Genomic DNA, 14354 nt, shown 5'->3' on the forward strand with positions numbered 1-14354 from the left:
GAGCAATCTGATAATAGCAGTCCTATTAAAAAATAAGCTGTTTTGAATTAGTGCTCCTTCAGCAGGAGGCAACCCGTAGGTGGCAACTTGAGGGTTTCTAACCCATGACTGAGCAGTTTTGTTGTCCAGAGAACAAACAGAATTTGCCACAGGTACCCTCAAGTGTGCACAGTTTTACATGTGCAGTGTACACAGATGTACCTCACTGCTGGAGAGAGACAATTTTATATTGTTCATACCATGTAGCAGGACCACATCTAAAAGAAACTATTAATTTATTTTTCTGTCACAAAATCCTCATTGTGCACAGTCACATCTATGATGTGATCCCTTTTCCTTGCATAAATAAGGGGTACTGCTCAGAAATCTTCCTCCCAGGAAAAGGAAAAAACAAAAACAAACAAAAAATCTTAGGGCAAACCCCCATAAATTAAATTAGTCTTATCTTAGCCCTGGAAAACCTGCATATGTTCTGGAAAGCTTACTTTAAATATTTTGTATACCATTAGCTGGAAAAGTAAGAATAATCCCATCAGCAAATTCAAAGAAAATCTGCTCAAATAACAAACAGCCTTTCTGAAAAGAAGAGACAAAATCCCAAACCTGCTATTCTCTAATGCTTTGTATTAGTACCAGTAAAATAATTTGTAACAGTTAAAAATACAAAGGAAGCAAAGTTAATTTGCTCTCCTTATGATAGTGGCTCTTCAAATACTCAGTTGGATAATTCAAAACTTTTACATTTGCTTACAAATAAGCTTTTTTAATAGCACTATTGTATTGAATCTGCATATAATTTTTGAAGCAATTTAATTTTATATTAGCACAACCCGTTGCATAGGCAACATTGATTAGGTTTTCACTACTTTTTGTTCTCAAGGTTCTGTAAAAGTTCTTTGATGTCCTGAAGTTGTCTTTGATATTTATCAGTTCTCCCTCTTTAAGGCGGGTCAATTCAGCTTTAGCATTGGTGCAATATTTAAAAGTATGGTAAGAATTGTGAAGTTGCAGAAAATGTTTACAATTTTTAGTTTGCATATTAATGAGCTACCAGAAAGCAACACTCTGAAACAGATTCCTCCTCAAGAAGCAATGGCAGGTGTTGATTTCAGTCCTTTTTTTTCTCTCTGACTGTATTGTTGGTACACAAGGGCTGAGCCCTGAGGAGAAAAACCTCTCTCCTGGTGATGTTCACACCAAGCCAGACACTGAACGCAGGTCTCCTGCTGCTGCCCACACACAGGTTGTGATGCCCAAGTCAGTGCTTACAACCACTTGCCCTGTTAGGAATGCACAGAGCAACATCATTCCCGTGCCACACCTCGGGGATGTCAGGTGAGCCCTGGACATGCTCACTGCCACCTCTCCTTGCACTGCTGCTTGTGTTTAGGCACCTACTTATAGCAGTAACATAAAGAGTAGGTAAATGCCAGAGCTGAGAGACCGAGGTGACTACACTAATTAGTCAGAGCTGCTCGAGCGTCTAGACACTATTTGGCAGTGCAGTCACGTAAGGGAAGTGCTGCATCAATATTCAAAACAGAAAAGAGGTATAAATCCCACACTGAAAAAAGCCAGACTAAGTCAATGAATGTGTGCCATAGTGATAAATGGCACCATTACAGAAAAAAACAACAAGTCAAAATACTTGTTCTTCTTTCGTGGGGGTCAACTGCAGTGTCCTACTCTGGCTGCAAGCAGCTCCCCTGTGGCTGGAGTGCTGCTGCTTCTGCTGGGATGCAAGAGTTGGTTGCAAGGGCTGGTATGTGGCCAAACCAATGGCTTCATTGTTGGAGGAGCATTTCATTTCCTCTTTCTTTCATAAACAGTGAGAAAATGAGGCAAAGGCCACATAAGCAACTCTATCAACCAGGGGGATGAAAAAAGCCTCAGAAGAACTCCATAACGAGAGATGACTCTCTCTGCACGCAGTAAAGTAGCTTTGACCCATCTTTTTTTCATTAAAGAACACTAGAGCTGTGTAATATTAATAAATCTTACACCTCCTTAGCTATCTAAACACACTGTTGAGCACCTGTGAGCAACTATAAATTTTGACATTTTTATTTAAGAGGTCACTTTCCCATGTATTTATTAAACAGCAACCCCACTAAATTTTTCCAACAAAAAGGCTGGTTTGTGTTTGGCTGCTCCCCTCCTTCTCGAACAATGACAGTGTCCAGGTCCTGAGTCATTGATGTTCTTGCCCTGCCCAGAGATGGGCCCCATGGAGCCAGCTCTGCCCACGGGCTGATGTCCCATCCTGTCCCCAGAGAGATGTCCCATTCCCTAGCTGAGCTGGTGGGATGAGCCCAGCCTAAAAGGTTCTGTCCTGCCTGTCCCTGGAGTCCCCAGGAAGTCCCCATCTCATGCTGCATCCTGACATCCAGCTCAGCTTTGTACCTTCTGGGGAGTGGGAAGGGTAAAAAAGTAAATTTCTCCTGGCAAACCATTTGCCTCCCAAGACCTGAATATTGAAGGCAGTTTCACGTTAGCTGATCCAAATCTTTTCCAACACTGGCAGAAACCATTACAGGATTTTAGATCCCAAATACCAGCTACTAACTGAGAGAAGCTGGCTTTTATCTGGTTTTGGTGCTGTTTTGTTATCTTAAATGTCTGGAAGCCTAAACCCGAGCAAATATTTGATTCTGGGTTCAACTTGCCTCTCAAAACCATGATGTTCATCTGGAAGCAAAATATGGACAATGCCCAGTTACACAGAGGCAGCCTGTTTGGACTGTGGGATAGCTAGACACAGGAACAAACACCAGGGACCACACAAGATCCACTGAGATGCCTTCCAGCAGCAGCAGTGCTTGCTCAGAGCATCAGGCACAGGCACAAAGCCACCAGGGCTGGTCCCCCCAGAGGGGCACCCAACTCCACCCAGCTCTCTGCCTCTACCATGTCCCCACCACATCTGCCAGCATTTATGTCACTGCTCAGGGCTTTCTGCTTACCAGGGGCCTCCTGGACATTTAACACCCCAGAAAATGGAGATCTAACTCCTTGAAATTCAGTCATGCAAAATGAAAAGCATTTCCACCTATGCATATCTGTATTTTAAAATTAAAAGTAAAAACATTGTATTCTTTCTATTCTTCTATTAGGAAATTAATACCCTACACCCATGTTCTTTTGCTGTACTTTGTGGGAAGCAAACTAAAATAAGTTCTATACCATTTTCTGTTAATATTGTCCTTTCCCTTTGCTCATACCATCTGCTGGCGACCAGTTAGATCTTTTTACACAGTATCTGCTACAGAAAATCAAAAGAACTTAACAAAACACTAATGCCATAGTTTATCAATGTTAATTAAATACTCTAAGCGACTCAAGATCATGCATGAGAGTAATTTTAATTTAATATATTAGGTCTCCTTTGGGTTTAAGGGAAACTACTAAGCTCAAATGTGATTCTAAGCAAGTATGATTTATTTGAAATTGGGTTATATAAATATTTATTTACTAGTGACCTTTTGTGCAATAAAACCAATTTTGAAAAATACGGTGAAAATCCTGAGCACAAGGTAATGCAATAAAGAATTAGAACAGTGATTCTCAGATGCTGTGACACAAAACAGAATTTTCTCTTTCTGTTTGCAAAAAAAAAAAAAAAAATTACCTCACATCATTTTTTAGAGGCCTGTTGGAGAGAACATCTGGAAAACATTCCACAGGAAATCAAACCTATATTAAATATGCTTTGCAGGGCTCTGTTTCCTTGCATCGACCTTAAGCATTCATAATGTGTTTCTGTCTTCCCAGCTGCAAAGAAAACACTTCTGTCAGAGCCCTCTACAAAATGACAGGCTGAATTGTCAGCCAGTGATTTTATCAGGGGATGCTGGTAAGATTTCTATTAAGTCTACCTGTCTCTGTACCAAAGCTCTCCAATAATATGAACAAATCCACCAACTGCTTTCCAGCTATCATGATTTTGTATGTTGTTTGTTTAATTTCCTTTATGCTGTTTAATTTGAAGCTTCAAAATAAAAATGATTGGCGTTTTTAAAGATGCCCAAGCCTCAGCGTCTCCTGACAGGATGTTGTTACTCAGGAAAGAACTGCTTTATGGGGAGAGCTGTTCTCACTTCATTAGCTGGGCAAGCAGAATAGTCTGAATTACAGGCTGGTAACCTAAGAAAATCAGTGTCACTCTCAAAAAGCAAGCCAAGGAAAAGTAGTGCCAATGCAAGTCCTTGAGCGTGCCACTGGATGCCTCAGTGTTTATGAATAACTATATTGTGAGTGCACACTGAAAGGATGTGCTTCCAAGTACCTGAGAAAGACATCCATGGCAATAATGTTCCCTGCAACCACTTGAATAAACCATAATAGACTATTACTAGCTCAAGCATGAAACTGATGGGAGTTTGGAGATGGAAAATAATCTAAAAAGTACAATACAAGTTCTCTCTTCACCAGAAAAGTTTCTGTTGGTAGATGTACTGGAACATCAGGTTTCCTGGGGTTATGCAGGGATGCTCTTTGCATCAGAAAATCTCTCAGGGGTATGTGTGGTGACATTCCTGAAGGAAACAAATCCGTGTCCCCTTGTCAGAGGGGTGGCTCAAGGAAAGAAAGAGTGTCCAGTGTGTCCTTGCACTCAGCTGAGCAGGGTCTGTGGGCAGCCAGCATAGCTGAAACCCGTCCTGGAGCTACTCTAAATACTGCTCTGACCTTGGACTAAGACAACAAATATAAAATCAGAAATACAGAAGATAAAAGCAGAGTAGAGTCTTTTTTTATGTGGATCCATTTTTTCATGCACAAAACAGCCCCACCAAACAGCAAGTCAAGAAGTTCCGGCAGCAGCAAGCCAAGAGAGTGCTGGTCTTATTCAACATGTTTTACTTGCTTTTAGAAGTAATATGGGTATACAATGATAGTACAGAAAGCACTGATTTGTAGTGTAAAACTGCAAAACAAATAATTTTTACCAGTTAAGGATGATGTACTGTATTAAGAGCACTTTTTTTTTACTCCACTCTCAAAAAATGTGAACGCACAAGGCAGATTAAAGAAAAGTGAGGCCAGGAGTTGGCAGCCCGTGATACACCCAGACATTTACAGAGGTTGTTCTGAAACAAACTATCCATTCTGAAAAATATTTTGCAATGCTGCCTGATGGCCAGTTACTGAGATGTACCTCCAGCCTTTCATGATGACTAATTGGCAAAGGGAGCATCATAACTGAGAGGACAACCACTGTGACTTATGCTTGAACTGGTACAAAAGAAAATGAATATTCAAATAATACAGCTTGAATTTCACAGAGTTCTTAGTAGTATGTGCTTTGTAATAAAAAGCTTCCTTTAATGGTTTATAGATTGTGCTTGAAAAAATGAATGTAAGCACAAACATTATCTTTTGATGTAAGGTCATCTCTCAATAACCTTAGACATGGGTCGCAGTCAGCTCACACAGAAAACCTATCATCAACAGTAAACACACATCAGAAAACCCCTTCTGTGTCACTTGTTTTAAAGCCAGCAGATCATTAAAGCATAGGAAACAACCACAGGAAACAACCAGCACCTCTGCTGAGAAGTCTTTGCAGACACTGCCACATTTACATCTCGCCTCCACTTAGAGGACTTACTCCAGTAACACTGTAGTGATTATTAACATAATTAAAGCAATGTAATTTCTATTCAGTAAACATGAGAATGCTAAAATTTGAAGATATGCATGTGGCTGTCACTTGCTCTGTTGAGAAACAAAGTTTTATTTTTAGCTCCAGTGCTTACATTTTCTTGCAGCTATTTTAACAGATGAACTGCCACCAGAAATATTCTCTCACTGGGCCCTGATGTAGAATGATATAAATAACCTTTACAAAGTCCAGCATAACGGAAAGGTAAAATCAGTTGACATTCTCCTAATTAGCACTGCCTGAAGATTTACCTACACAGAATGGGAAGAGCCAAAATCACCCCTGGAATAAATCCACTGAAGTCACTGATGTCAGAGGAAGTACACTGGGAATGGACTTGATAGAATAGATCTGTTATTTACATTAAACACAGAGCAGCTTCTTGCCTGTAGCATATACATGGCTTGAGGTAAATGAAAAAAGATTTGATTTATTAAAGAAAATGCTATTCTGTGATATATACACCCTTTCTTTGCCCCAGAAACAGCAAGTTAGCCAAATGTGACTGGGCGTACATGACAGATCTTCTCTACACTTTTCTACATCTAATAGATCAGAGGGTAGAAACTACTCATCAAACCAGTGGATGCTAAACTCCTTTCTACAGAAATCTCTCAACTAACAATTCAAAAAGTCAGCAGTAGCAGTACTCCTAGTTGGAACCCCATCCAGCAAAGCAATTAAGTGCTTGCATAACTGTAAGGACATGAGTAGCTTCAAATTTAGATCTCTATTAAAGTTTAATGCCAAATTTAACTGTCTTGGATTTCAATATTTTTGACTAAACACGTGTGAAACTGCTTAATTAGCATATGTAGTTTAATCTCTCCCCCCTGCCCTGATAAATCAACAGAACAAAATGGGTCACTTTAGCCCTGCTGTAACCCCCACCCTGGCTCATGTTCCTAATGTGTAGTATTCCTGTTTCTTAAATTATACAGGAAGCTTTTCTTTTCCACTTAAATTAATAAAATAAGTGTTTTCACACAAAATGAACACTCAGGGAAGTGTTCCTTATCACTCTCTAGAACCACCTGAGGAGGCTGTAGCAAGGTCTTCTTCCAAGTAACAAATGACAGGGTGAGAGGAAATGACCTCAAGTTGTGCCAGAGAAGGTTTAGATCGGATATTAGGAACATCTTTTTCATGGAATGAGTTTTCATGCATTGGAACAGCTGCCCAGGGAAGTGGTGGAGTCACCACCCTTTGCAGAAGTCAACAGGCCTGTAGAGGTGGCACTTGGGGACACGGTTTAGTGGTGGGCTTGGCAGTGTTGGGTTTATGGCCGGACTTGATGTTCTTAATGGTTTCCTCCAACCTAAGCAACTCTCTGAAGGATCACATTTAGATACAAGTATCCAAAGTTTTTGGAGCTGAAATGGTCACAAGTACCTCAATACTTGTGACCATTTCAGCTCCAAAAACTTGGGGCACTTGTACTCAGTACACAGCACCACTCAAGCTCACTGAGTAATTTTCCTTGAAAGAGACTGACATGGAAGCAGGTTATCTAAATACAGCCTGTAAAACCTGAATCCTTGGCATCCAAGTTTATTTTGTGATTGTTGTATGCCCAGACACACACTCTTTATTCCCACTTCCACTTCTCCAGCCCTGCAGAGAGGTAATATGGAATATTCAGTGCCACAGGTTATTTTTAACCTGATCAGCAGAGGATCTACCTGACTGCAGGGATGCTGCCTGGAGAGTTTGAGCTTGCCTGACAAGGGACCTCAGCATGAAATCCTGCCTAGTTACTGCTTCTTGGAGCATGAACTCTCCTCACTGCTACAGCACAAAGGCAAGGGAAAGTTGGGTGCACGACTAAAGTTGAGCCATTTTTCTAATTACTGTATCCTTGTGTCTCTCCTGCTTTTGGAGAAATGTCAATCACCCAGCAAGCTTTTAATCTTCAAGCCCCTCCTAAGCTGACCAGAGAGAGAATAAATGAGGGCCAGCCAAGCAGATCTGGGCCTTCAGAATGAGATCCATGCACACTTCAAAAGGGACAAAGCAGTCTTGTTTTGCAGGATGTTTGGATTTTTCTGATTCCAAAGGGATTTATGGATACCTTATAAGGAGGAACTGCTTGATTCATTTTGAGTTTTATTCAGATGGAAGAAATTTAAAGTTACCTTTGTTTCTGAGGGGGAAGGGAGAGCAATATTATGTCTATTTGCTCTGCTAACAGAAGACATCAAAGTAATGAATCATGTAAAGAAAGGGAAGAAAATAATACAATATTGCAGTATTTTCTATCTTTACTTTGCCTTTCTTGAAAGGTTTTTGCTTATTTTGCAGAGACTGCATTAATATTTTTTCCAGGCTAGCAGTTCCACACACACATATTCCTATTCCACACTACACCATCCAGTTTCCCCTGCAGAATATTCCAGCTTCTTTCCCACCTCCCCTCAGACCCCATTTTTTGAATTTTCTGAACTGTCACCATGCCTCACTATTAGTTCATTAAAATTAATGAACACCTGCTTTGTCTCTTTTTTTTCCACTTAAATAAATAAACCTCTAGCAATATAGACATATATGCATACATTTACATGCCTGTATATACATGTATGTATAAAAATCACACTTCAAATTCAGGCTATGTGAGGTGAGCTTGTGGGCATGGGCCAAAAAGCAGACTTACAATTTTTTTCTGCCCCACTTGGTATTCTAGAGACACAGGAACTCTTCTGAGTGCAGGTGCAGGGAGCTCAGGCTCACCCTACTACACTGCAAGCATCCTACACCTACTGCAGGGTGAATCAGGCTTTGCACCCACTCCCTGACTCAGTCTCCAAACACACATTGCAGGCACACCCTGCACTTCTCTAGAAATCAAGAATGTCCTTTTCTTCATGTCCTTAACAGCATTACAGAAACTACACTGTGGCCCTGGTTTTGCATAACCACAACAAACTGATCATCTCAAGGAGCTGCCAGAGTGCTCCAAGTGCCAAATTGATATAAATGCCCCAGAGGGACTCAGACCCAGCTCTGTTACCCCAAACTGTGCAATGCTACTGTGTCCTTCATAAAAACACCCAACAAGTGCCCTTTTAACATGCAAAACCAGAGTCAGGCTGAGAGTGAGCACTCAAGCTTTTATCTGACCAGCTGAATTGTCACCAAGATCAGCTCCAAGGCTCAGAAAGGGAGGCAGCACCTCTGTTTTCCCTCTCATTTGCTGAATTACAGATGATCACTGGACCGTGGCAGGATACTGAGGGAGGAGAAGCACAACATGCAGAGAAGCAGGTGAGGAGGCACCCTAAGTGGCTGTAATGGAATTCAAACGTGTCAGAGAGGCAGTGAAAGTCAGATAATTGCAGGAAGATCTGGGAAGAGGAGATGAAAGGAGTCTAAGCAAGGGGAAGAGGTAGGAGGGGGAAAAAGCAATGGAAAAAAATGAGAAAAATGAAGAAGTATAAGGAATAGAAAATGTGAAGAAAAGGGCAAATTTCTTTTTCACCTCTTCCATCTCCTCCTGCACATCCGTCCAGTGCACTGCTCCCTGTTAATCCTGGAACCGAGGGCTGCTCCCTCCTAGAGGGAGTTGTGGGCTCCCCCATTCTGAAGCAGGACAAAAAGGGATAGCCTTTTTGCACATTTGTAACATCTCCCCTGTCTCTAGTGCTGAAGCACGAGGGTGCAGGGTTTGCAGGCAGCAGTGGCTTTTGCTGCAGGAGCAGTGCACAGGACGCACACAGAGCAGCCACTTTCACCAACAGGTCCCAGGTGTGAAGCACCTGCAGATTTTCACAAGCCTCACAGAAAAGGAGCACAGACACAGTGACTCCCTTTCCACAGTAAATTATTATTAAAAGTGTTCAACAGAGTATCATGAAGGAAAATTATTTCCTTGTCAAGTTTCTGATGTTTTCAGGAAGTGCAGCAAGCAGCTGAGCTTCTGTTCTAACATTTCCAGTGGATGAATTCTTCTCTGCACTGACAATAATGTTTGCATATCCCCACAGAATGCTCTGATACCTGCAGAGGCAGACATCCTTCATGCACAGCTGAATGGGTGGCTGCAACAAAATTAAGATTGGATAGGACAGGTGACCAAAAACTGGTCAAGAGATAAGAACACACCAATGAAAGCACATTTATAAAGATTTGACTCTCTGAACACACAGAGCTGGAAACATTTTTCATTGTATTTTCAAGGAGATGACCCATGTACTGGAACCTAATTGAATATTTCATTATTATCCTTCCCCTATCCCACATGAAGAAGTTATTTAAATATGTTAAGCATATTTTTCTATTTTTTTTCAGTGTCAAACATCTGCAGACCACAGTATGTACCTTTTGCAGAATTAAGGCAAAAAAAATGAAGAAGACAACTGTCTTCTGAAATTAGTTAAGAACTACTTTATGGCTATTTGAGCTTCAAAAATGGACCTCAATGATCTGACCAGTCTTTCTGAGTGTAATTATTGTGAAGGAGAAGAAACACGCTCCTACCAGTTTATTAGCAAAAAGATGCTGCCCTTCTTTTCTGATCTTTGCAGCACATGAATGGATTGATAGCATTATTTCAATAAATAATGTGTCTGGATCATTATCATTCTGGTCAGTGTCTTCTGAACATATCCAGGAAAAAATCCCAAGTATGCAAATTCAAGACACAGGTTATTAAAAAGACCAAACTAATGACTCACACTTTCATTACTCAAGCAAAATAGTATTTGCAGTACTGTCAAATGTGATAGTGGCAAATATGAAGCCTCCTGCCCTGCATTTACAGCAGGATGATAGTCCTAAAACATGCCAGTCAGCTCTCTGAAGAGTAATTGTTAGCTGAAGTGATCAGATCACGAAGTTCTTTAGAGGTTTGTACTACTCCAGGACATCACTGGTGAAAGTTTTTGATGGTACACTGAGTTTTCTTAGAAGATTTGCTTATGCTCACAACAGAAAAGAACTCTAATGGCTTCTTCTTTGGTTTTTTTTTTTTGCTTTTCTTCTCACTGAGCATTACAGACATGCCTGAGAGACTACAATTGTTTCAAAGCTGGATAAGGACTGGGATACAAGCAGAGGCAGCAGACAAATGACAATGGAAGTGAACCATTCAGCATTCTGATGAAGTTGAAAATTAGGACTGTTTACATAAGTCAGAACCTATTTGCATTTCCTGACATTTCAGGTCTCTTTATCCCTCAATTGAGAATTTCTTATATAAGAGATTAATGAATTGAATAAAAAAATAATAAAAAAGCAAAGCATCCTTCCACGTTAGTGGTGCCTTTAGTTTGGCCAGATTGTTTCCCTGCTCCTAACTCTGCTTCAAGAACAGATTTGGTGATATATACACCAGGATAAAGCTTTTAAAGAGTGTTCAAAACTGAATGTTTAGATACTTTACACAGGCCCAGCTGATATTTTATACAGAGTACAGGCAGATTCAAATCTTGCATTTCTTAGTAAGCAGCATTCATAAACCATTTTATGAACGTATTTTCAGAAAACCTTTAGAACTTGCACCCCTTGTTCATAATACCCCTAGTATTATGAAAAGGCTTTAATAGGTGTAATAGGCATGCAAATAACAGTTTCTAAATTACCTGGTTTCACAGTAGGCAGACCATATATTCAAATTATTCTGCCATTTAGATACTCTCTCAGATTTCAAAATGAAATAGAAGTTATCAGAGTCAGAACTACACACCTACTGACTACTGCTTTTAGTTATTCTAAACATACCTGGAATTACTTTAAGGACTGATATTTATCAGTGCCAGTAGTTACAACAGCAAGGACATCTCCCATTTCTTTCCTGCCCTGCCCAAGTCCCTGTCTTCCTGCAGGACAAGGGGAACAAATCTCACCAATTTCCTGTAAGTGCACAAGTCACAGAGACAAAATGTCTTTCACTGCCTGATAGGCTGGGACAGCTTTGGTGCCAATTCCTCCTCTCCATGACAGCAGAGAGGGAAGGTATTAAACCACCAGCAGTTTAGAGAGCCCAGGAGGCTGTAACACAACGTGAGGTGACTCTCAGACATGCACCAAGCTGGCTGTACCCCCACAGGCCCTAAGTGCTGCCCAACTGAGCCTGCCCCAGACCCTGCAGGGATTTGCCCACCCATTCCCTTGTACCACTGCTGCCCCTCACCCTCACAGCCAGGTCTCACAGAGCCTTGGAAGAGCCAAAACTTTTTAATTTTGATGTTCTAAAGCAAAGGAAGCCACTGTTCTTTTACAAATAAATCCATTTTTATATCAGTGCTGACTGCAACTTCAGGCAGAGATTTTACCAAGTTTTCCCCTGCAACATTGCAATGGAGAAAGAGCAATACCAGACTCATGAAGTTAAATTAAACAAAATGCCATAAAAAACTTAACTGCTGAGACAACATTAGATCAAAGCTGACCAAAGAAAAACACAGTCATAAGAGAAGTGATGGCATTAATTTAACAAGTTAATTCCAGAATACTACAACCCAAATAACAGGGAGAAGTCTCTCTATAAAATCCTCTCTCCAATTTCACTGGCCCTGTAACACACTGACAGTTTGGCAGAAAACACAGTAAAGATACTGTTAACTCTACTAATTAACAGGACCTGTGTATAGGGAAAGCAATACATGGAAGCAAAAATACTAATGGAGCAACATGGAAACAGAAAATGGATTGTTCTGAGGCTTTCATAAACTGCAGCAGCATCAGCGGTCAAGGTGCTGAATGCAAGTCAGACTGCTCTGATTTAAATCTGCTCCTGTTGCTGTGGCCAGCAGGAAATGTGTCTCCAGATTCCCCCAAAGCCATGGAGGACAGGGCACTGCTCACCTCCTCACCTCTGAACAACACTCAGGCACAACTGAAGTGCTACCGCAAAAAGCTTCAAACCAGCAGTGGAAATCTCATAAACAAACTTCAAAGTAAATATTTTACCAAGCATAAGTAAGTACTTATTAAGATTTAGATCTTATCTTCAGTGTCCTTGACATTTTACAATAGTGTTTATCTCCCTTGTTTGCTAATTCACAGAATTGGATAATCTACAAGAAATTTACACATTAGAAACGAGCAGGATTCTTGGGCACGACTTCATAAATATGACATTAGCACAACAATACTCTAATATAAACATACACAATGCTAAGTAGGAGCAAAGCATTTCCTGAGAGCAGAGGAGGCCCCGTTTGCCACTGAGTGAGCTCTGGGTGAGAACCTGCAGGGACCCCAGGAGGGGAAAGGACCCAGCTTGTCCTGTGGAGCAGGGCTCTGCACTGCCAGAACTCGCAGGGAAAGAGGCTGGGAATGAAGTCAGTGAATCAATGACCCCCAGTTACATCAGCCCAGCACTCTGCTCAGGGGAGGGGAGATGAGACAAGTTCAAAGCTAAACAGCTCTATGAAGACAGTGGGATTCTGTCTACAATGTGGACTCCTTTTTTTCCAATTAATTAAAAACACATGAGTAGTCTCTGCATTGTGACTATTAATGAAGTCCAACATGAAGCTTGTATTCCCAATTATTAGTACTCACATGGACAATGAAAATAAATCCCATTGTAATAAAAAATTCTATTTTTATCTGGTCACTAATGGGACATAAAAATCATACTGAGACATTATTTCATAGAGACACACAATGTTTCCAACAAAAACCTGTAAAAATTAATCTGGGGGTTTAAAGACTCCTCCATAATGTGAGGGAGTAGCTGTGACCACTTTTGGAGAAGGCACACACTGTAAGCAAATGAGGGCTTTTGTTACTCTGTGAAGGATGTCAGAGGCATTTGCTTCTTTTCCCTGACTCATCCTTTTCCTTAGCGGGCACTCTGACCCTTAGCCCTGGCAAATCCATCAGCACCACAAAGTTCTCCCTGGTACCTCATTAATCACTCCCCTGCCGTGCGCTATCTTACCTGCAGATGTAATTCTTCTTGCAGGACTCTTGCAAATTCAGGCAGTTTGGCTTTTCCCTGTCCTCATAGGAGCACACAGGAACAATGGTCTGGCGCCTCCTCTCAGTGCAGGCCACGTCCCGGCAGGAGCAGAAGAGCATCCCGTAGCTGTGCTTTGGGGGCACCTTGTCAAAGAACAGCCGCAGGGCCTTGTGGCACTTGCGCTTGTTACAGATCTCGTTGGACGTGCTGCTGGTGCAGGGGGTTATGTAAGCAGATCTGAACCTCTTGCAGGTGTCATTTAGGTTACAAGCTTTGGCTGCATCCAAGCAATTGTTCCCCTTTGAAAGTACTGGCTCCACTAGAAAAAACAACACAGCAGCGGTGAGAAAGGCGTCGCATTTACACTTTGTGGTTATTTCACCGTTAACGAGACCCTGAATACATTTATTTGTTCCATACAAAGCTTTCAGTGCCAGGAACTGGGACCAGTCCTTCTGTTTCTCGGGGTAATGGTTGAACAAGTGAACAAGAGCATGGGCATGCTGTGAGGGCAGTGAATATGCTGGTGAATAAATGACACTCTGGGCAGGGTGTACTTCATCTTCCTCGCAGCAGACATGCAGGGCGAGGATTGGGTACTCACTAAACAGCTCTCTTTCTCTAAAAGCATACATCTGGCATAAGAACACAGCGAGAACATGGGCTTCTAACTCTGGTTTTGTAAAGCTCTGACATTTCCCAGTTCTTTCCCTTGAACAAGTTAAATGACATGCTGTGACTACCCCAGGTGACAACATTTAAAATTAATCTGTGTATAGTGCAGAA

The 14354-nt window shown here is 41.3% G+C and overlaps 1 protein-coding gene across 1 annotated transcript in view; it reads right to left on the reverse strand.

Annotated features, from left to right (window-relative positions):
- Positions 1-14354, reverse strand: part of GFRA1 (GDNF family receptor alpha 1) — a 139127-nt gene that overhangs the window by 42426 nt on the left and 82347 nt on the right. The window contains 1 exon segment of the mRNA XM_071446101.1: positions 13548-13887. Within this exon segment, the coding sequence (XP_071302202.1) occupies positions 13548-13887 (340 nt within the window).

This window comes from Agelaius tricolor, unplaced genomic scaffold (assembly GCF_023055355.1).
Source record: "Agelaius tricolor isolate 1412-34295 unplaced genomic scaffold, bAgeTri1.0.p SCAF_22, whole genome shotgun sequence".
Taxonomy (NCBI): domain Eukaryota; kingdom Metazoa; phylum Chordata; class Aves; order Passeriformes; family Icteridae; genus Agelaius; species Agelaius tricolor.